Here is a 23,847-nt window from a genome sequence, read left to right on the forward strand (position 1 = left end):
TCATTACACACCGCTAACGATTATTATTAACGGTTTGATATTAATAGATTGAGCAACGCTCCCATCCCGGTCACACACAATGCCGTTCCCGGCAGGAGATCCAGAAGGTATCGGAGTGTGCAGATACAGTGGTCGAAATTGCTGTAAGGGAGGGCTCAACCAATGATTACGTAACGCAAAAATTTGTCAATTTTAAAACTCTTCTCTATTAATTACGTAACATTTCGTCGAAGCCACCCCCCTTAGTTAAAACATTTTTCGTGAAATATTCTTAAGTTATTAAGTAATTAATTCCATCGCATATAGACGAATGCTAAAAGAAACATGCATACTGCCTAGTAAATTTACTACTCACACCAGACTGAGTTGCTTAATCGTTGCTAATAAGTTAAAGATTAATAAATAATATTGTTAACTAATAAGTTAAAGAGTTAAAGATACGGACTGCCTGAAAACAAACATTGTTAATGAAGTGCAGTACATATGAAGTATGCAGTATCGATTCCTCCGATCGATTCCTCCGATCCGATTGAAGGAGGAATCGATACTGCAAACTTCATATGTACTGCACTTCATTAACAATGTTTGTTTTCAGGCAATCCGTATCTTTCATCATGTAATTGGTATAATTGGCTATCAATTTCCGGAAGACGCTTCGTATACAAGTCCTCAATGACCATAGATCCCAAACGTTGAAACATTTCCCATTCGCTAATCGTTCACCTCAAATATTTAAAGAAGGTAGTTTGACTTATAGTACCACCATATAGTACCCAGGAAAATCGATGTAATCTATTAAGAATTAAAGTTCGTGCGTAAATTATGTATCAGTAATGTCAGCACTAGCCACCATTCTTTTTTTGCGGCTTCTGTTCTGAGCCGCTTCTGAGAGAGAGTCTTCTGTTCATTATTAGTTGTTTATTTACATTTTAACTAATCTTTTTATGGATGATACCCGGATTCAAAGATTCTAAAAAAAAATAGGATTGTCTAATTACATTTGTTGATAAAGTAGTTTCAGTGACTCCATATCTGTCATTTAACACCCAATGAAACATCAGAAATTTAGAGTGTCTATAAAAAATGCATTTTGTTTGGGGGAAAAACGATTAAATTGAATTAATAAGCATTGTGGAACTCAGCACCATTTTTTTTTTTCAATTATTTTAGTTGGTATGATGCTTTTAAACACGGCTATACCAGCTCCAGTCATGATGCCGCACGTTCCAGTTGTTGCAAATTGATCATTGTTTCCGTAATGATCGTCCGAGCACTAAATGATACTGAGTAATGAACGGATGTGTGATGACAACAGAAGTTCTTAGAGATACCTTAGAATATTCAATTATTCCTTAAACACCTTGGTTTAATCAAAAGACAACGTTTATTTTTACAATTTTGAACAACAATTTGGCTATATACCAGTAGATTTTCAAAAATATTGCCGCCTTTGCTCAAACGCAAGAGGATTCCGAGACTGTTTAGAGCTCCTCAGGCTCAACGCTTGTTTTATGAGTCGACGATGCTTTTTATGTGATGTGAACTGGATCCACCAACATCTGGGAAGCCATCAGAAGGGTGGGCTTGACCTTTCAACATCAAAAAGTAGATAAATAGCATGGATTTTGTATTAAAATCTCATAAATTAGTTAATTTTTCATGCACGGAGTACGAAGCGGGAATTGAAGCGAAGGAAGTTTCAGCCTATTGTATGTTAGGTCACAACAAGTTAAACTTCCCCCAATGTCACTCTCTCTCTCTCTCTTCCTATGTAACAAATCGTAACGCTGGTACTAACGCTCTCCCAAGAGATATGAGCGATACGTAATTAATGGATGTTCCCTAAGCGTACCAGCCAGTTTGAACGTATCCACTGTCTATTGAGCGAGGCGAACCGCTCGGTCATGCATGTCTGATACTACTGGACTTCTATATGAGCAACGTTCGGAGCTGCTAAGATTCAACTCTCCTCTATGCGTTATGCGGTTTACTATTCGTAATAAGATTGTTTTCGTTTCCACACCGTACAAGACTGGATAACCACTTGTTTCGGCTGGGTAGGATGATCGTAGAATGATAGGAATCACTGTTTGATACACGTAATTATAAAACCTCACCGTCCCTGTCTGAGACATCGGTTTCAGCGCGGCAAAGCTTGTGGCAATTGAGTTTTCATGATTAGTCGGTTCTTGCGGTTACACCGGTGCTCCGGTTATGCAGTGCATGTTCAACACGGTGTACAGTGTGACGGTCGCGGCGTTCTAATCCGACCTAATAGTGTTTGAGAAGGTAATCCCGTAGATTGAAACCACTTACCTTAACCAGCCCTAGACGGCCGCAGCCTTTCGTTGCGTGCAGGTCGAGTGAAAGTAATCGGTTGCACAACACAACCTGGTCGCGTCCCTGCCTCCTGGTGCACAATGGCAGCGGAGGACCTCTAGCAGGTTAAGATTCGCTGCCCGGGGTTTGTGGAGGAGAAGGAAGAGGGGGAAGGGCAACAGAGCAGATTTGCAATGGAGTCTCAGTGGGTTTTAGTGTTAGAACCCTTCTTCGCATTACGTATCTTAGCGAAGAAAGAGGAGACGATAGCACCCCACAAATGTGTGGAGTCGTTCAATGTTCCCAACCACGCACCTGGCAGGCAAGGCGCCTACGGGTGCAATCAATTATAAAATGGGGCAGTCCTCGAATCTGTGTCTGGGTATCATCTCCTCCAATTCAATAAGGGGAACGCTGCCTTTAATGTCCGATTCTCAAACTTCCTCCCACAGCGTCAAAACCCTCCAGGAGAGATTGAGAGAGAGAGAGAGAGAGAGAGAGAGAGAGAAAGAAGTACATCGAACATTGGTGGTGGGTAGACTTAGAAAGAGATAGAATGAGATGATCTCTTTAGTTTTGATGTGGTGGCTTGAAGGAGACAGAAAGTAAACCTAACCTCACATACCGATACACAAAAAACACAGATCCACACACACACACACATGGGCATGATGGCGAGCGAACTGAGGAACAAAAAAAAACCCTCCCCCCACGTACGCAGTTGACCCTAAACAAGGAGCAGAACACATATCTAGTCTCTCAATTTTCCTACCCTATCCTCAATTTTTCATCTATCTCCGCTCCGCTCTCGATGTGTGTGTGTGTGTGTGTGTGTGTGTGTTTGTTTTTCCCATTTTTCCAGCTAGCGTGTCTTCCGTCCTTGGTCACCTTTGGGCGATGAGCGGGGCGAGATTCGACGAGCGAACGAAACCCACCAAAAAACAACAAAACAACTCCCTCCTCCCAAACCTCCCCTGCTCCCCTCCCCCCCTCCCAAAAACACACACACCGAGAGCCAGCAGTTTCCCGACACACACCAGGGTTTTGTGAACCCTCCCGGGTGCGCAGACGCACCATTTTTGTTTTCTTCTTCCTCTTTTCCTTTTTTCTCTTCTTACTGTTCTACCCGATTCGCCGATCCGAAGAAGCAACAAATTTTCCATCCATTCCATTCGAGCTCGACTGGTGTGCTTGGTTGCCGAGGTACACAAAACACGGCCACAACCGAGCGGACGGGCCCATTTCGCGGCGCAGACCAGAGCTAGGCCCACAAAGCCCAGGTGCAGAGGCCCCGGGAAGCTTGTTCGATACGCGGCACGGACCCCCAACCGACCGGAGAATTCGTTTCGGAACCTGGCAGCGAGAACACACACGCACACACACCGTGGAGAGGCGACCAGCTCTTGGCAAATCGACCTCCTAGTGGGCACATCTTCCGGCGGAGTTCGCAAGGGGTGGCACCGACCGGTGGTGGACGGCGGGGACAGGGCAGGACGCAACACAACAAACCGGACGGGGTGCGTGGAGTTGAGCCATCAGCCGATATCTGGAGCCAACGGTGCACGCAACAGCAGCCGAAGACACGTAACCGTGCAGTGGCGGATGTTCCGAAAGTGGCCCTGAGGGCACCGAAAACCGACCCGCCGCCGGATTATTGACGGTTGTGTTTCCCGTTGCTGCCGACCACCCCCTCTCTCTCCCCCCCCCCAAACCAGGCGGTCCCGGTTTGGTTGAAGCTCGGTTTTGCCCACCGGTGGGCGGCCAGATATATCACAGCCGACTACGGGCAGCAGTTGTGTGTGTGGTTGGGTGCAAGTGGGTGTAAGCAGTGTGCGTGTGTGTGTGGGTGTGTGTGTTTGAAGCAAGGATCACTTTCTCGGTGTCCGCTAGCAAGTGGTGATATACGCGCGGGATCGAAATCGTCGTTGCCCTGCATCATTCAACCGGTTCCAGGACGATTTCTCCGGGCACCCTTGGACCAACACAGTAATAGCCACCGACTGGCCCAAAAGGCCACCAAAAAAAACACAACAGCGAAGCACCCAAGGGTGGGTTTCGGAGGGACCCCCTGATCATTATATCAACCTCGCCAGCCAAAGAGTGCGCGCGTGTGTGTGTGTGTGTAAGCGTGAGAAAGAGAGCGAACGCGAGACCCCATGGTGGGGTGCCCATTTACTCAAACGCAAGCAATCAAACAGAAACGATACAAATCAAAGTAAGGGGGTGGCTGGTAAACTGACCCCCACTGAAGGACACACCGCAGGCAGCCTAGTATGGGCATTGGTTCGTCCGTGTGTGTGTGTGTGTGTGTGTATGTACTGCACCGTCCTGCTACAGCGTGAAGACAAGGTAATGGTTGTTCCAGGTAACCAAGATGGTGGAAAATTCGCCCCCCACCCCCCTCTGTGTGTGTGTGTATAGGGATAACACGCAATCATATAGCAATCTTTTCCCACTGTCATAAGGCCATCCCCTCCCCCCCCCCCCCCCCGACAATCGAATACCATCACTGGCTTCCATGAAATGTTCTAAAAAGCGCGTGTTAAAAGAGAGAGAGAGCGCACGAAGAACCATTTTGCTTGGTGCGATGGAGGCGCCTGGTCGAAGATGGGAACGCCAGTGTGTGTAGGTCAAGATGTGTCAAGTTTTTTTTTTTTCGGTACTCCGATCACCAATGTAAGGAGGCAAACCTTTGCACCTATTTACCCCACTGGCTGCGTGGCCGTCGCCGGACTGGTTTGGGGGGGGGGGGGGAACGCTATCCCCGGAGGTCGTATGAAAGTGAGGCTATAATTCGAAACATTACCGCGAGGTCGGTAATGCGAGGTAGCTTGAAGGATGTTTTTTTTTGTTTGTTTGTTTGTTTGCTGCCGAGAGGGAGTTACGGGCCACAGTAACGATTGCAGGCGTAATCGGAGCTGTTCCACGCGCTTCCTTTGACCTAAAACGTTGCACGAAGGTTAAATGCATTTTTAGCTTACTACACACGCAGCTTTTGTGGGGAGGGGGGGGGTCGAATGTTTGATAAGGGGATGTTTCCAGTTGCGTACGGTGGGCCCGCACACATACCACCAAGGAGGGGTTGATTATCTTGGCTGGTTTTGAATTCGCGTTGGGTTTTCTGCTTCGCGGCTCGTCCTCCGGAATATCACGTCGAATCGGGTGCCGAAACGATTTGCTCATCTCTTTTGTGTGTCTTTTGTTTGTTTGTTTTGTGGTTTCAATTATTTCTAATTTGCCTCCTAATCAGCTTCGCGTCCGTAAACGCTTTTTTTCCCCGTCTTACTGTCACATTTCCCGTTCCCGTTGGTAATAGTCAACGTTGAAGAACAACTAACAACATTAAACGAATGACATTGAAAGAAAGAGAAAGAGAGAGAGAGAGCAAGCAGGTAGATGGAGAAAGGATTAGAAAAAGAGATGGTTGTACCATTTTTGGTCTGGCCTGGCCGGTGGAAGGGTTTTCCCTTGGAATGGAAATGAGCGAATGCTCCGTTTCTGGTTTTTCGTAGTGTCACATGTAACGTGACGGTAAACGTGAAGCAACCCTGCCGAGTTGCGGAAACAACGGGGATATACATCGAGATGGAAAAGAGAGAATGTACGGGGAGGTTGGAGGCAAGGTGGCGTGGAGTGTGCTGTGTTGTTGTGTGTGGGAGAGAAATGGGTGGCACTGCTGGAAAATGAGAGTGTGCGAGCGTGACAGCTGTCATGTTTTTTCGCGCAAACGCATCGTTATGTTGTTCGGGTGCGAAGATTCGGTAGTTGTGGAGCCCACACAATCCCCTTCCCCCACTTCCCCTTCTTCACCCACCCACTACACATATATACTGTTATAGATCAAAGCGTTGAGTGGTCGGAACAGGGAAAACAGTGACGTCCTTTCCTTCAACAGTGAAAAAGAAAACAAACGAAAGGGAAGCTCAGCTGCTGTTCCCGTACCCTCCTGGTGGCAGTGCCTGCTCGTGAACGCGTTGTTCCTTTGAATTGATATGCCCTTGTAACGCTATCAGCAGCTACTGTACCCGAATGCACCTACAGGTTGACCTCCACTACCTTCTGGAGATTTCAAAACTACTGTTCTCGAGCCTCAATGCAATCTACAGGTTGGTCTCCCTCCCACTACCTCCAGGAGATTCGGAACATACCAAAATTGCTGTTCACGAGCCCCAAACGCAGCTACTGGTTGACCTTCACTACTTTAAGGAGATTCAGAACATGCCAAAGCTCTCTTAATAACACCATCTGCTTGAGATCCGGTGTTCTAGTACGCAATAAGCAGGTATTGTTTTCCCCCAGTTCTGATGCACCAACTGGTTGCTGTCCCCAATACCTTCAGAAGATTCAGAACATACCAAAAAATCTCTTAATTACACTATCAACAAGGTCGAGTCTATCTCGCTTACGACTTCCTTTTTTCCCCCTCCGCAATGTGCGCTCGTTTAATCGACCGGAGTGTTACCGTAGACGGATGCTTCGTTGCTGATTAAGAGTGTCGCTAAGTAGGTGATATACGCTTCATTACGGCTCCCGTTAGCCTGTCAGGCACGGTAGAGTCGCCCAGGTGCTAATGGTGGTATTGCGTGTTTCTGGTTGTGTATCTCGTTGCAACCAGCAGCAGTAGTGTGTGTGTGTATCTGCCGTGCACAGTATGGTTGTTGCTCGGTCGAGTGTACTTCATCCTGCCTTGGTAGATAGTCCCGTTACGTAACCATCCACCTCCACCACGATAGTATCAGCATCCGTCACGGACACTCAGCACTTGTCTCAAGCACATGCACCAGCAAATGCCCGCCGCGTACGGTGCACATGATTGTAAACAGCGTTCCCGAATCATCTTTTGCGTACACGAGAGAGGGAGAGAGAGAGAGTGAGTGAGAGAAAACGAAGTAACAACTGGTTCACTAGCGAAAGCGATCATTAATTGATGCACACTTATAAATCCGTCTCTGTGTTCTCAAGCTAGTAACTAGTGATGTGCTTTTCGGGGGATGACTCCGAACAAACGGCTCCGGTGCGGTTACGAACCCTTAGCTCCCAAATAGAAATGTGCATAATGAGTCAGAATGAATTAAATCTTATTAGTAAGTGAGCTAACTCGAATCATGACTAAGAGTTGTTTTAACTGTCAGCAAGGTGCACACCGATTTATTAATGTTGTTATCCTTTTACCTGCCCATTAAACGCAAATACGGAATACACGTTTTGCATGCCCAAAAACCCTGTAATAATTGACGAGGTATAAGTGAGTTGGTTTCATCACATCACAACACTCTGTGCAGCACATACTTCGATGCGCACGAATTATAACGCTTTGTATCGGCTATCAAACTAATCCATGTGTGGGTGAGCAATTACACACGCGGGTAAGTTGTTTGTGCACATGACTCTTTGCGGTCACTCATTCGTGTGTGAGTTGTTACGCTTTGTGACTATCAACACATTCGTGGTGGCGAGTGGTTTGACAGATGTGTTACCATTCTTTACGGCGTCTATCAACTCATTCGTGTGTTGATTTAGCAAGCTTTTTCAGCGTTTTTTGTTGTTGTTGGAATGACATGTAAAGGAATTAGAATCGGTACATATACCATAGAATCGTTTCAAATCGTTTTGCGTTGTTTTTTGGTGTGGAAGTAGGTCACAGTCTACAGTCTGTCTTTCTATAGTCTGAGGAAACTTTTCCACTCAAAACACCTGTCGCGACGAACCTGTATAGTTCCAGTACTCGCAAACTCCTCTGAGACATGGACTTTGTCCAAAACTGACGAAACCCTGTTTGGCGCGTTCAAAAGGAAGATGTTCAGAAGGATTTTTGGCCTCGTATGTGTGGAAGGACAATAGAGGGGCCACTACAATGACAAGCTCTATAAGTTGTACGGCGAACTTACTGTCGCACAGCGGATTAGATTCGCCAGGCTCCGATGGGCTGGTCATGTCATGAGAATAACACCGGGCGACCCAACCCATAAAGTCCTTATAGGTCGTCCACATAGACAGAAGAGGTGTGATAGGCCCAAATTGAAATGGAGCTTCAGTTTAACTAATTCACCTTCAGTTTAATTTCCAAAGTGAGTTGTTATTTACATCTCTTTTCCGAATCCACGGCACCGGACCAACGTTGACTTCTTAGCTGCCTCCCGCGTTGCTCAGTTTTTTAGAACTCTACACCTTTCCCCCTCCTCTCCCCGTTGCCTCACAAGACAAACAGTTCGGTTCGGACCCGGCTCCAATACGTTTTGGGAACCGTTCTTTCCAGTGCTAAAACCGTTTTTCCCATCACTAGTAGTAGCACGGTTCGCTTTTCGGTCGTTTGTATAGCTCTGTCCTCTTTGCAGTGTCGCGTGCTTGCATCTGTATTGCTTTTTTTTTGCTCTCTCTCTCTCTCTTCTGTCACACAGCATTCCCACACTGCGAGGCGGGTATCGTATTATTTCATCTCCTTTTCTCACCGCTCCACTAGCCACTGCGAACACGTAGTGGATGTGGCGAAGTGTGCTGCTAAACCTACAGCGCCAAAGCAACAGATTGACGCTGTTTCGTATTCGTGCGAAGAGCACGGACCCGCTTGGGTGGGTTGGAATGGATTGCACATAGCGCGTGCTTTGGTGAAGCCGCGCTATCATAATGTATTCGACTATGAAAGGGCTTGTAATGGAGTGCTACAGATTCATTATGTTCAAGAACGAGCCGTACCAAAAGGCATCATTCAACACAGCTATCAGATGCAGCGGTGGAGTACCGCAACAACTACACTTCAGTGTGAGGGAAAAACAGGAGAAAGAAAGCAACAAAAAAATGCCCCGAATGTGGGGAGTGTAAATCCACCCCCCCTTCTGGGCCGCTCTATTCAATGTCTATGCGAGAGTTACGTAAACGGGCTTCTTCTAGATAGAAAAATAGAAAAGTAAGGAGCCAAAGTACGGAGGATGTGGTTTTGGCGTGTTTGTTTTGTTTTGCAGGTCTAGAAATGATGTCCTTGTCGTGATTTAATCACAAACTTCAGTTTCAGTTCTGTAACTGTTGCGGTTGGAACTCTCGCCCGGTATCTCAGGAAGAAGTTGGTCTCCAGCTCAGCTAGATGACAAAAGAAGTATCTACTTTGCAGAAATAATATAGAATTTTTAAAACGAGTTCTTTATCTGATAGGAGTGTGGAAGAATAATACGTGAGATAAGTTTGTAAGGTTAATGAGCAACTCTTGAATTCCATGGACAACCGCCTTTAGTAGATATAATGTGGACTACACCGAGTAATTGAGCCTATATTCCTGTGTGCTACTTTGTCTGACCTTGATAGTTGATTCCTGTTCTTTTCTTTTGCACAACTCTCTTCCCTCATACAGCTTCTACGACGCAGCGCAGTGAGGTGTCTCCTGGATGGAGCAGAAGCGTAAACCTGCCCGTGGTTTTCGTGTGGACGCGTGTGGTTTAGTATGCGTGCGCCGCTGCACCACCTGCAGGTGCTGTAACGTAGACGGAACCGGTTCGGTACTGGCAGCTCGATAAACCCGCCACGGTGCGTACTCCACCGGCAGCCATTTTCTGTGTGAAGCGACGCAAAAAGTTGGACGGTACAGAGCGGAAAGCACCGAACGACGGCGACGACGACGGCGAGGACGGCGACGAGGAGGAGGAAGAGGGTGAAGTGAAGGACGAATCGGTGGGGCAGGACGAGTCGAAGCTTCTGCTGCGGTGCACCGCCAACCCGCAGTCGACTGCCGGTGCCCGTTCGTCCGTGTGTCAACCGCGTGAAAGTCCCAGCCGGAAAGCGACAGCCAGACTGTTCCGCTGCTGTTTGCCGTGCCGCGGCGACGGAGGCGGAGGTGGAAGTGGTGGAGACGGAGGAGGAAGAGGAAGCGGAGGCGAAGGGGGAAGTTCCCGGAGTAGTGGTAGTGGTGCGAGTGGTGGTACAGTGAAGGACGCTGACACGCAGAACCGGACAGCGCACGGCAAGGACAAGCGTACCGGGATCGGCCGAGGCCGAGACCGGGGCGACGGCGGTGGCCGAAGCGAAAGAGGACGAAGAGGAGGAGGAGGAGGACGAGGGCCCGGTGGAGAGGGTGGTGGTGGTAGCGGTGCGGGTGCAGCGGACGGTACATCGGCGAGCGGGCGAACGGCTAGCGCCGCCGGTGTCGGCGACAGCGGCGGCGGCCTCGGCGGCGGAAGTCACTGCGGCGTGGAGTCGGTGGCGATGGCAACGGTTGTGTCGGGCGACGGGAAGCAAACAACCGGTGGCCTGACAACCACCACCATCCTTACCGGTAATGGACGGCCGAGGAACAGTACGCGCGGTGTACTGCAAGCGTCCCTGGCCAAGCAGGAGGAAGACGACGAAGAGGCGGACACCGATGAGATGGAGCAGGACGACCCGCTCAAGGGACGGATCGGTCTCGACCGGGGCCAGGATCCGTCGCAGATCGCCGCACACCCGATCGGACTGCTGGCCGGTGGTGGTATGATGGGTGGTGGCCCGGGCAGCCGAACGGTACCGGGCGGTCATCAGCGAGCGGGCGGTCGGCATCGGGGTACCTCCGCCCAGCAACACCCACAATCACTTCCCCATATACGGGAGGAACGGAAGCGGAACGGCAGCTCGGATGCAAACGTGCGGAAGGATGGTGGTGGTGGCGTGGTGGACGATGAAGCCGATACCAGCGGCTCCATGATGGAGGAGGACGAGGAGGAGGAGGAGGATAGCGAGATGGGACAGGGTAAGGAACCGATCGACGACCGGGACCGGCTGGTACCGGACGACGAGGAAGACGACGACGAGAACGAACCGAACGAAGACGGCTACAGTGCGGATGAGGACGATTCGGCGCGGCGGGTCCTCGCCGTTCCACTCATACCGACGGTAGCCGGCTCCGGGAAGCACCAACAGGCTGGCGGCTCCAGTACGACCAGCAAACAGCAACTCCCACCGCCCCATCCCAAGTATCATCGTAACCGGCGACATACGCTAGCGAACGTGCGGTAAGTAGTCCAGATGTCTAGATGTCGTTTAAGCGTAGTCTTTTGTCGTATCTTCTGCTGGTGATCGCATCATTTCTAATTGAAGATATCATTGAGATTAGTTTTCCAGCTTGTTCAAGCTGAGACATACGGCCTGGCCCTTTTAGCCTGAAGTGTTCGCTGAGTCCAAGGTTTTCAAGGCATTTCAAAATTCCTTGTCGGATGTATATTTTAATATCAAAGAGTCTGATGTCCGCTAGGACGTTACCTTAGATTTGTGTCTCATTATCTTGTCTAATATTCCGTTTTCTACCAGTCCTCAAAATGGACTAAGGGCACTCCGAAGTGACAGACTTAAATATCTGATAGAATATCTGGTATATCTGAGTCTAATGCACGTTAGGACGTTACCTTAGTTACCTTAGAGTTTTGTCTCATTATCTTATCTAATATTCCGTTTGATACCAGTCCTCAAATTGAACTAAGGACACTCTGAAGTGAAATACTTAAATATCTGATAGAATATCTGACATATCTGAGTCTAATGCCCGCTAGGACGTTACCTTAGAGTTGTGTCTCATTATCTTGTCTAATATTCCGTTTTCTACCAGTCCTCAAAATGGACTAAGGGCACTCCGAAGTGACAGACTTAAATATCTAATAGAATATCTGGTATATCTGAGTCTAATGCACGTTAGGACGTTACCTTAGATTTGTGTCTCATTATCTTGTCTAATATTCCGTTTGATACCAGTCCTCAAATTGAACTAAGAGCACTCCGAGGTGACAGACTTAAATACCTGGTGGAATATCTGGTATATCTGAGCCTAATTGGACTATTGGCTCAAATTGGACTAAGGGCACTCCGAAGTGAAATACTTAAATATCTGATAGAATATCTGACATATCTGAGTCTAATGAATGCTAGGACGTTTCCTTAAACTTGTGTCCTACTATCTTGTCTAATATTCCGTTTGATAGCAGTCCTCAAATTGGACTAAGGGCACTCTAAAATGAAAGACTTAAATTTCTGATAGAATATCTGGTATATCTGAGCCTAATGCTCGCTAGGACGTTACCTTAGAGTAGTGCCGCACTATTTGCTCTAAGATACCTTTTGGTACCAGTTCTCATATTAGACGAAGGGCACTCTAAAATTAAAGACTTTAATATCTGATAGAATATCTGGTATATCTGAGTCGAATGCCCGCTTGGACGTTACCTAGGAGTAGCACCTCACTATTTGCTCTAATATACCTTTTGGTTACCAGTTCTCAAATTGGACTAAGTTTACTCTAAAATGAAAGACTTGAATATCCGATAGCATATCTGACATATCTAAGTCTAATGCCCGGTAGGACGGTTACCTTAGAGTTGTGGCTCACTATTTGCTCTAATATACCATTTGATAGCAGTTCTCAAATTGGACTGAGAGCACTCCAATATCAAAAACTCAAATACTTGCCTGGATGGCCAAAAATACATCGCAAGACTTTATTGGAAGTCCCTAAAAAGTTTACTTCCTGGTTTCGTACATGACCGTTCACTGCATTGATGCATCAACAGGGTGTAATCTTGGCAATTTTTAATGGCCGTTTTCGGTGTTCTAGCTCTATTCCCGCGCGCACTTTCTCGATCACGCTCGAGTTTTATGTGTGTGTGTGTGCCAAGGGCCGGATCTTTGAAGTGCCTTTGTATTGTGCGCGAGAAGAAATCGCCATCACGCCCTCGTACCTCGAATGCCGTGTGTTGCTCTCGCCAGTTGTTTATAACGCCAAATAGCCGAATAATGTCGGTTGCGATCATCTGACTCTCTCGCACACGGTACCCGCGGTGTGGTCTCCCTTGATGTTCACGTTGATTCGAGTGCTCGTGAGCATTTGGTACGCTTCATGTAATCGTATTCGCGTGAGGTTCAGCACGGCATGTAATGGATGGGATCGCTAAACAGGCGCGGGTTCTCTCTGGACCTCCCCGGTCTCTAACTAGTTAATGATGCACTGTCCCATCATCACACCGCGTTCGGTTCGGTGTGTGCGCGCGGGACATAGAATGGCATTCATTTGCGCTTGGCATTTAATTGGCAGGTTACGGCTCGATGCAACAAGTGCAACGATACATGGCGGGGGGGAAACAAACACAAAGAGCCTTAGACGTACGTATCGATTATTGGGTGCTGCCTTAAGTTGCGCTACTCGGGCACGGCACTGCGGTGACCCGCCGGGAGACGCATCTGTTACGCTCCGGTCAGATTTTGGAAGCTCAGGTGTCTATCCTTAACTAGTGTCACAAGTGTCTAGAATTCGCTGGAAACGTGGAAAATTGTCACGTGAAGGTGTCTACATCATATCAGATAATAATGGACCTTAGAGTCTAGCGGTATTGGGCTATTTATAACAAACACCTATGACTTCTGGACATCACTTAGAACGTAAGAGGTGCTTATGACAGTTAGGAGAATTGGCGTGTTAATTACAGATGGGCATGAATAGCATCTTTAATGTCATTGTTTATGATACAAAATTTGAATATTGATTGCATCTTTAATGTCTCTATTGATGACACAAAATTGGAAGATAAAATGCATCTTTGATGTCATTGTTTATGGTACAAAATTGGAAGATAGATTGCATCTTTAATGTCACTATTTATGATACAAATAATACAAATAATAGAAAATTGGAAAATAATTAACTTCTTTAATGTCATTGTTTATGATACAAAATTGGAAGATAGATTGCATCTTTAATGTCACTATTTATGACACAAAATTGAAAGATAGAATGCATCTTTAATATCACTATTTATGACACAAAATTTGAAGGTACAAGGCTTCTTTCATGTAAATAATAGAAAATTGGAAGATAATTAACTTCTTTAATGTCATTGTTTATTATACAAACTTTGAAGATAGATTGCATCTTTAATGTCACTATTGATGACACAAAATTGGAAGATAGGATGTATCTTCAATGTCTCTATTTACAACACAAAATTTGAAGATAGATTGCATCTTTAATGTCACTATTTATGACACAAAATTTGAAGACAGATTGCATCTTGAATGTCACTATTTATGACAGAAAATTGGAAGAGAGGATGCATCTTTAATGTCACTATTTATGACATAAAATTGGAAGATTTTATGGAAATATTGAAATAGCGTGACCCAGTGCTGTGCTTGACAGTTTCGTTGGTCCCACACGACCGAACCGAAACGTAAGTAAGGTCGTTCTAACGACAGCAAAAAATGTGTAGATATTCAAATCTACTTCTCTCGGATATCGTTGGGCAGTAACTTAGCGTACCACACAACCGGACCAGGCATTGCGCTACAACGACTGGGATGCACCAGTTTCGGCTGATTCGCAACGGGTGGGCCGTGACGCGTGACGTCGCGTGGGAACTGTTCCGGAGACTGTTTCCATTTCAATGCGATGGGGCGGGGGACGGTCTACTGCGTATGCCTATGATCATCATTAGCAGCATCCCCGCATCAGAACCCTGCAATCGCGGGCGTACATACAACCGAAACGCAATCGCACTGGACGCTGATTACAAACGCGATCGGGTGATTGCGTCCGACAACCAGCCCGGCCGGCGGACGGAATTGACGGGTTGGAACCGTTTCGCGCGGCGGGAACTCTGCCTCCATTGATTGGTTCGCGATCTTTTGTTTTCCGTTTCGTGTGTGCGCCCGGTCCCTTTCCTGCTCGGCGTTCGGTCGGATTCGGATGCACGGCATCGACACCCGATGCGCCATCGAAAAAACGGGGCGCGCGCGAACGCAGTGTTTTGATGTAGTTTTTCCCTTTTTTTCTTTTTTATTGCTTCTCCTCTAATTGAACACTTACTCGTATGATCGTGGCGTGGATGCGATTTCTGGGGAAGGAAAGGCGCGCGCGGGTTCCGTTGGATGCTGGTGGTTCAAAAACGCAGCAGTGCTGCTGATGATTGCGTATTTGTTCTACAATGATTTGGGGAGCTTGCCCGTGCCCCTACTCTGACGATCGGCAGAACGCCGGGGTTCCCGATGGCATCGGTACGCGAGGTATCCGCAGGTCCGACCCTTCGGCAGCGGCGAGACGTCGTGCGTCCGAGAACACTCCGGGTCATACCCCCGATTTGGTGTTGATTCGCTGTCCGCTTTTCCGTGGTAGTTAAACTTTTATGGGTGGATGGTTTTATGTTTACTGCCAACCAAATGTGCCGCCGAACCATGGCTGGAGGACGTCGGCGAGTGTATATAAATCGTGGTGCGTACCGGCTGTTCAGCACCTTGTTAAGCAGGTGACAGTGTGACGGCCACGTTCAGTCACGCGCTGCCCCGCGGTGAGAGTTCTTACGCGTTGGAAAAAGCGGACGGTGCGGCAGTGCTACCGAAGACTTCCTGTGCGAGATCTGTTCGTGAGAGACATTCCCTACGCGCTAGACATCTACCTGTGCCGTGTGCCTGTTTGTGTGTAGCTGGGCGTGTTTGTGTGCGCACGAGCGCACGCCAGCAGTGAAAATAGACACAAACCGTTCCAGAGATCCCTGCTGGTAAGTGTTTCCGGCGGACCAGCTACAACCAACACACTGGCCCCAGGGGGGGGGGCCAACCCACACACTATCAAACCGCCTGGCCGTAAAAAAAAAACAAAAACAAGAAACAACAGTGTAAACGGTCCAAAATCAAAACCCGTGTGACAGAGTGCCGGAGAAATCGCCCGTGAACGGTTACCGAGCCAAACATCTGTGCGCCGTGCAGCGACGAATGTCCTAGGGTCCTTTCCGCTTGGCAGGGCCTGTCTCCTAACGAACATCGCCACCGGGTAGCATTAGTGCCAGTGGGTGGTGGAAGCCAGGTGCGGTGGGAACTGTGCGTTGTGCGTTGTGTATGTAGCCATGTTTCGCAACAAGTACTTCTTTAGCAGTGGTGGCAGCGGTACGGGAGGTCCCGGTGGCAGTGGCAACAAGCGCAGAGGATCTACAGCTCTACCCCATTGGTATGTGTGTGTGTGTGTGAGTGAGTGTGTAATCTGTTTATGTACTCGCGTCTGTTTATCTTGTATCGAAGGCTAATTTAGGAAGTTGCGGTTTTTTTTGGGAACAGTGTCCAAAAGACCCAATTCTGCACAACCTCCGCCACCGGACACATCTACAATCAATTTTCATCCCCACCATTATCAACGCATTGTTCACACATCCCGTGCCATCCTCAAAAACCGCAACCCGTACGAAGCAAGGTGGGCAGTGTGTCCATCAGCGTTCATCATCAAAGCGCGCTCAGCGAACGCTCCATAAGCGGGTGTGTGTGTGTGTGCTCTTAATGCTCCTAATAATATCCGATGACTCCACACGCTCCTCCCCCGCCACCCTCCCCCGCCACCCTCCCACGCCGGCTCCGCCACGGTCAACTGTCACCACACGGCAGCAAAATTGCCCGCCGACATTCAAGGTTTCCTTCAAGGCGCCGTGGTTGGGAACGGCTGCGCGGGGTGGGTGGCGGTGATATGTTTGGCGTGGCGGGGGGGGGGCAAGAACAAAAAAAAAAACAAAACAAAAAAAAACGGATCGTCCCACAGGAATGGTAGCGACCACACCACGGCTAAAGAATGGATCGTGTACCGCGCACAGTGTGTGTGGAGCAGGTTGGAATGTACTCCGTGCTAGTGTTGCGGACGGATTGGAGGGTGACGGAGCATTGGCGCGTGCTGGCGCGCACTAAGCGCACCGCGCACCAGTAACGCGATGCTCCGGGCGCGACAAAACGAGCGGGAACGCGCGACGTCAGCGTATCCCAGGCTCTCCGAGCGGGTGGGCGAAGCGAAAACCCGGGGGGGTGCAGGAGTGGTCGGCAGCGCGGACGAATGCTGGCCGAATTTTTCTAAATATAGTTGACCACGGATGCTGGCACGATCGTCCCGAGCAGCCGACACATACACCGGCAAGCGCCGATACGGTGCTGCTCAAGCGAGATGCAGAGCGTCGGCGATGGTTTGGTGTGCGATCATCTCCGAGCACCAGCGAGAGCTGAAGGGCTGCGGCGATGGACAACAACGCCACAGCCGGGGGCTCCCTATTTTTTCCTACGGCACGGCGTACCGATATATCCCACACGTATGTTGTGGCCTGTTGCTGTACACATACATCTCCCTGAGGGGGTGGGGGGTGGTGCGGGGGGATGTGTTTTAGATCGTGGCGAGCAATTCTTAGGAGTACACACACCACCTAGCGGACGTAGGGGGTTTTTCGTTTCTGTGGTTCATTGGAAGTGTGCAATCACGGTTCGTGTGATCCGGTCCGCTGCCTTCTGCTGGTTCGGTTTCGTGAGGTTCTAATCCAACCGAAGGATTAGCAGGCGGTTCTACTTCTGCTGCTCGCGAGCTCGCAATCTCGCCCCCGGAAGCTCGAAGCAATCGGAGTGGAAATTAAAGTGTTGTGCATCCGCGCGCGTGCGCGCCAGTGTTTGTGGTGCGGAACAGCTGTTAGTGGATGCACCTGAGTTCTGGAGTCCCGGACTTCTAGCAGCCGAGAGTTGGGCGATGGAACCTAGCACGCCGGATGTGCCACCGCTCGGTGGCGCACTGCGACCAAAGGACTCGGCCCTGTACGAGTACCGAACCGTCCGCATCCAGCAGAACCGCCAGCAGGTCATTTATTCGTCCTCCACCACGTCGCACTCAGCCTCCGCAGTATCGGCCACATCCTCATCAACCAAATCACGAGCAAGCAATGCGGGCATCATGTCCAGTGTGCGCTCCATCACCGCAGCGGACAACGACCAACCGTATCAGCAGCAGCAGCAGTGCGCTCGGTTTAGTGCGACGAAAGCGTCGCGCATGATGATGACAACGTCAATGATGCGGCCGAACCCTGCGATCACACTGCTCGGTCCGGGAGGCACTGGCGGCAACTACCATCAGCGTTGCAAGCTGTGAGAATCCTTCCAGGGATTGGGGGGGGGGGGGGGGGGGAATGGGTCGGACGAAAGTTTATTGATTGCCACAATTTAAGGCACGCGTACACAACACACACACATACACACACACACCCACAGGCACTACATAAATGGACATTGATTCTTGGCGTGAAGTTCCCGGGCAGTGAAGTGCGGCAGTGGTGGCAGTGGACGTATCTTTCCACGTTATGCGCGTGTAATTGATTCAATTCATTACGCTCGTAGACAACACATGCGTGGCGTGCGGTGTTGCAACCGGAGACATGAGAACCCGGCTGGGGAAAGCATCGGGAAATCAGCCAGATTGTTTCATTGTGTGGAGTTTTTTTTGTTGTTGCCCCTCCCCTCCTGTTGGCCTGGTCGGTCTTTAATGAGCTAAAGCCGTGGGGTGCGTTGTGTCATCACATAGTTTCGTGTCCACTCCACTGATAGTACCCTCCGCCCAGGGTAGCCGAGGTATGAAGTATTTTTTCGCTTACTGCGATGAATGTTCGCGAGTCACCGGCCAGATGTCAACGCTGGTTGGTGGGTGACGTGCTTTGGCGATGGTCCCAACAGTCTTTCTAGACCAGACAACATTCTAACGTTCGCCGAACTGGTAGAATGTTTGTTCACTCTACTGCTTGCTGCCGGATTACTTGAGACACCCAGAACTATCGTTTATTTTCGATGCGAATCTATCTATCGGTGGGATTCCTCGTACACGATATTCTCGAAACCGATGTTCCCCTGCTTTCCTCCTAGATGATCGATGCGAAACAGGTGCATCGGCAAAGACACACACGCAGCGTGTTTGGACTAGCGATGGGAAAGAAGGAACGAACCTGATGGAACGGTTCCGCTCCTTACCTGTAGTAAACGACATCGGGTGCAAAAAAATTCGCTCTGCAATTGCTTTCTGATACTGCTCCAAATATCGATCGTCGCTTCAAAGATCGCATCTTTGGAACTGCGCTCCAAATATCGCTCCGTGAAAACGTGATCCAAACATTGCTCCTTGGAACTGCGTTCCAAATATCGCTCCTTGGAATGACGCTCCAAATATCGCTCCTTGTAACTGCGTTCCAAATATCGCTCCTTGGAATGACGCTCCAAATATCGCTCCTTGGAACTGCGTTCCAAATATCGCTCCTTGGAATGACGCTCCATATATCGCTCCTTGGAATGACGCTCCACATATCGCTCCTTTGAATGACGTTCCAATAATTGCATTCTTGAAACGATGTTCCAAATATTAATCCTTGGAATAACGCTCCAAATATCGCTCCTTGGAATAACGCTCAAAATATTGCTCTTTGGAACTGCGCTCCAAATATAGCTCTTTGAAACTGCGCTCTAAATATCGCTCTTTCGAACTGCGCTCCAAATATCGCTCCTTGAAATAACGTTCAAATAATTGCATTCTTGAAACGATGTTCCAAATATTAATCCTTGGAATGACGCTCCAATTATCGTTTTTTGAAACTGCGCTCCAAATATCGCTCTTTGGAAAGACGCTCAAAATATTGCTCTCTGGAACTATGCTCCAAATATCGCTCCTTGGAATGACGTTCCAATAATTGCAATCTTGAAACGATGTTCCAAATATTAATCCTTGGAATAACGTTCCAAATATCACTCTTTGGAAAAACGCTCCAAATAAGGCTCTTTGAAACTGCGCTCCAAATATAGCTCTTTGAAACTGCGCTCTAAATATCGCTCTTTCGAACTGCGCTCCAAATATCGCTCCTTGGAATAACGCTCAAAATATTGCTCTCTGGAACTGCGCTCAAAATATCGCCCCTTGGAACGACGCTCCAAATATCGCTCTTCCATAAGTCCACTCCTTGCAAGGGGTGAACGGATTCGTTCCGCTCCTGATTTTCGGAACTTTTGAGAATTCGCCTGACATGATTCGCTCACTTGCCGTGCTTCAGGTTCACTAATTGCATCTCATTCCTCCCTCCATTGCGCAGCTTCATGGACAATGCGGAGGGGTCCGGCAGTGGACCACCGAGCGGTGTGATGAGCGTCGTCGGAGGGTATACGAGCCGGCGCTCACCACTGCTGCTACCGTCGGGCGATGGTGGACCCGGCGGACCGGGTACACTACTCTCAGCCGCCCTACCGCAGCGTCGCGAATCGTTCCTCTATCGTTCCGATTCGGACTTTGAGATATCGCCGAAGGTGTCGTCCGTATCGCTGCTGGCAGCACGATGCAACGCCAACAGCGGGTCCGGTACGTCCAGCTCGAACGTGACCAGCGGCACCGGAAGCGGTGGAACGTTGACGTCAACCGCCGGCCGGGATGGCGCGTTCCACTGGAAGGAAACCACACTGGAGGAACCGACCGTACTGTCGTCGATTGCATCGTCACCGTCCAGCAGTGCGACGACCGTTATTGGTGCCGCCTCCACCGTGGTAACATCGTCCACGTCCGAGCGAACTACGTAAGTTACCTTCACCTCCCTCAACAGTCGTTCACCAGCGTCCTAACCCCTTATCTCTTTACCATGCTCCTGGAAGTGTCATGAGCGGATCTGGCGGTGGTGGTTCGGGTGGACATCATGACGATTTGATCGTGACGCCCTTTGCGCAGATTTTAGCTAGTTTGCGCACCGTACGTGCTAACCTGTACGCACTATCAACAGCCCTACCGGCATCGGTGGCGGACAGTGAGCTGACGACGCGAAGATCTTCCGCCGGTGCGGAGAGCGCTGAAACCGATCCGGGCAGGTAAGCGGTCATCGGGCTGGGAGATGTGGGTGGAATAGGGGGTTAATGTCACATGTTGTCTGACCTCAGTGGACAGGGCGATGATAGCCAACCGGACAAGGAAGGTGACCTGCGACAACTTACCACAGAAACGATCGACGAGCTTGAATGGTGCCTGGAGCAGTTGGAAACGGTTCAAACGCATCGGAGTGTATCGGACATGGCATCGCTTAAGGTAGGGTTGTCTTGTTGCTTTTTCGTCGCGTAAGGTGTCTGCCTCACTCTTGCAACATTTGTATCGCCACAGTTCAAACGGTTACTGAACAAGGAATTGTCCCATCTGAGTGAATCCAGCAAGTCGGGTAATCAGATCAGCGAGTACATCTGCACAACGTTCCTGGGTATGTATTGCCCTACTGCCAAGCAGAGAGTCTTGGACCCACACACATATTATTTACTTCCAAATTCTTGTTTTTTTTTTGTTCAACATCTGCAGACAAACAGCAAGAACCAGACGTACCATCCGTGCCGGTAGTAGGTAGTGCCTTGATCGGACGACAAACGGGGGCCGCGGGCCGTATGTCGGAGATCAGTGGATTCAAGCGCCCGTTGCAGCACACGAACTCGTTCTCCGGTGCAGCCGGTGCCGGTGCCGGTGGCAATAGTTTGGCGGAAAGATTACCGCCGTACGGTGTGCCGACGGCGACAGCGGCCGATGAAGCCGAACTTGGCGGGCTGCTCGGCCAGATTGACCAGTGGGGCGTGGATATCTTCCGCATCGGCACGCTCAGCGGTAGTCGCCCACTGACAGCGGTCGCCTACACTGTGTTCCAGGTGAGATTTCAAACGATCCGGGGTGAATTGTGGAATTTTGAACGCTAGAATGCGGGAAATGGGGAAGCAGCACGGGAAGAATTACATTCAAACTAATCTATTCTCGATCGGACTCTGTCCTGACACCAGGATCGTAACATCCCGCGAACGCTTACCATACCGCCGACGGTGCTGCTGGCGTTCGTCAGCACGGTCGAGGATCACTACGTGGCGGACAATCCGTTCCATAACTCGTTGCATGCGGCTGACGTGACGCAAAGTACGCACGCGCTACTCCACAGTCCGGCACTGGACGGTGTGTTTACACCGCTCGAGGTGTGTGCGGCACTGGTCGCCGCCTGCATACACGATGTCGACCATCCCGGTTTGACAAACCAATTTCTTATTAACTCTAGTAAGTGTGTTAAGATGCTCGATGCGTGGACAACCCTCCTCACCTTCATGAACTCTCTCGTTCTCAGGCTCGGAATTGGCGCTTATGTATAACGACGAATCAGTATTGGAAAATCATCACTTGGCGGTGGCCTTCAAACTTATGCAGAATGATGATTGCAACATCCTGCGCAATCTACCGAAGTGAGTATTTCGTTCGTCGATGTTTGAAGCAGTATCTGTACACTGTCTTACGCTTCTCAACCGTTTCTTCTACGCAGAAAGCAGCGTGCTACCTTCCGGAAGATGGTGATAGACATGGTACTGTCAACCGACATGTCCAAACACATGACGCTGCTGGCGGATCTGAAGACGATGGTCGAAACGAAGAAGGTGGCAATATCGGGCAACCAGAACCCGTCGGAATCGCGCAGCAGCGGTAGCGGTGTGTTGCTCCGCCTGCTGGACAGCTACACCGACCGGATCCAGGTGCTGCAAAACCTGGTACACTGCGCGGATCTGAGCAATCCCACCAAACCGCTACCGCTCTACCGGCGCTGGGTGCGCCGCCTGATGGAGGAGTTTTTCCGGCAGGGTGACCGGGAACGGGCGGCCGGTATGGATGTGTCGCCCATGTGCGACCGGCGTTCCGCGACGGTGGAAAGCTCGCAGGTCGGCTTCATCGACTACATCGTGCATCCGCTGTGGGAGGCATGGGCGGAACTGGTACGGCCGGACGCCCAGGACATACTGGACCGGCTGGAGGAGAACCGGGCATACTACCAGGCACTGATACCGCCACCATCGCCACCCTCGCAGGAAAAGGACGAGGAGGAAGACGATCAGCAGCAGCACCAACCGTCCCAGCCGGGTGCTTCCGGTGGACCTGAGGCGACGGAGAAGGAGGGTGGCAAGCGAAACGAACAGCAGGAACCCATGCCCATCGATCCACAAGCGCTGGCCGCAAGGTTACGATTTCAGGTGAGTGCTTAAACGATCAACTGGAAGCATAAACAAGATCATTGGAGCATTCGAAGTTTTGGTGCCGTGACCAGGATACAACTTGATGGTGGCTTAATCATGAACTGTTCTGTTCACGATTTACAAGGTTTTATTAAACTGTTTATCAACTTATTCCTGCTTCCGAGGTCCTAAAGTTAATCTTTACTTGTTATTTTGTAATTTGTCTTTAAATTCCTTTAATTATGTTTGGTTTTAAGTTTGATCCATGTTTGCCTTTAATTTCTTAGTCATTTTCGCACCGTACTAATAGTATTTGATGGTACTATTTTAGATGACCCTGGCTGAAAATGACGAGGAAGAGGACGATCTCGATCAAGACAGTGCCGGTAATCTGGAGCAGGAACCGCAGTGAACGGAGTGAGACAAACAGACAAAAAAAAACAACCCACATACAATGCGAAACGGGAGAAGGAACTTTAGCAAAGCAGCGACTACATATAATGAAGCTGACTATTGATACTGAGCCACAGGCTGTTTCTATCCTATTAACCTGGCTACATGTTGATCAACCAACGTCCCCGGCCCACATCAACCCCTTTTATGTCACGTCCTGTTATTGTTGAACAACGTTGAAACGCAGCAATACGTGTTACTGTTGCAATGTTTTGTTTTGTTTTGTACGTTCTTGGCCTTTTTGAATTGTTGGGGCTGTGCGTGTGTGTGTGTGTGACACGGCAGCCATGTAAGGAAAGGGAAACCGGAGAATAGGGA

General features: G+C 49.3%; 1 protein-coding gene across 1 annotated transcript; it reads left to right on the forward strand.

The window, feature by feature from the left end:
* Positions 1–10,509: 10,509 nt before the first annotated feature.
* On the forward strand, positions 10,510–23,488 carry LOC128713493 (cAMP-specific 3',5'-cyclic phosphodiesterase-like). Its single transcript, XM_053808356.1, has 10 exons — positions 10,510–11,291; positions 20,169–20,642; positions 20,719–20,928; positions 20,998–21,142; positions 21,215–21,308; positions 21,404–21,741; positions 21,871–22,135; positions 22,203–22,317; positions 22,395–23,094; positions 23,408–23,488. The coding sequence occupies exons 1-10, from the start codon at positions 10,510–10,512 to the stop codon at positions 23,486–23,488; spliced, it is 3,204 nt and encodes a 1,067-aa protein (XP_053664331.1).
* Positions 23,489–23,847: the final 359 nt, after the last annotated feature.

This window comes from Anopheles marshallii, chromosome X, assembly GCF_943734725.1.
Source record: "Anopheles marshallii chromosome X, idAnoMarsDA_429_01, whole genome shotgun sequence".
In the NCBI taxonomy this organism is placed as follows: Eukaryota; Metazoa; Arthropoda; class Insecta; order Diptera; family Culicidae; genus Anopheles; species Anopheles marshallii.

Excerpts from the sequence above, each read along its gene's own strand:
- LOC128713493 (XM_053808356.1), top strand. The coding sequence starts at position 10,510 with ATGGCAACGGTTGTGTCGGGCGACGGGAAGCAAACAACCGGTGGCCTG. Across the intron at positions 11,292-20,168 it reads CATACGCTAGCGAACGTGCG|CTTCATGGACAATGCGGAGG; the intron begins GTAAGTAGTCCA and ends TCCATTGCGCAG. Across the intron at positions 23,095-23,407 it reads CCGCAAGGTTACGATTTCAG|ATGACCCTGGCTGAAAATGA; the intron begins GTGAGTGCTTAA and ends GTACTATTTTAG.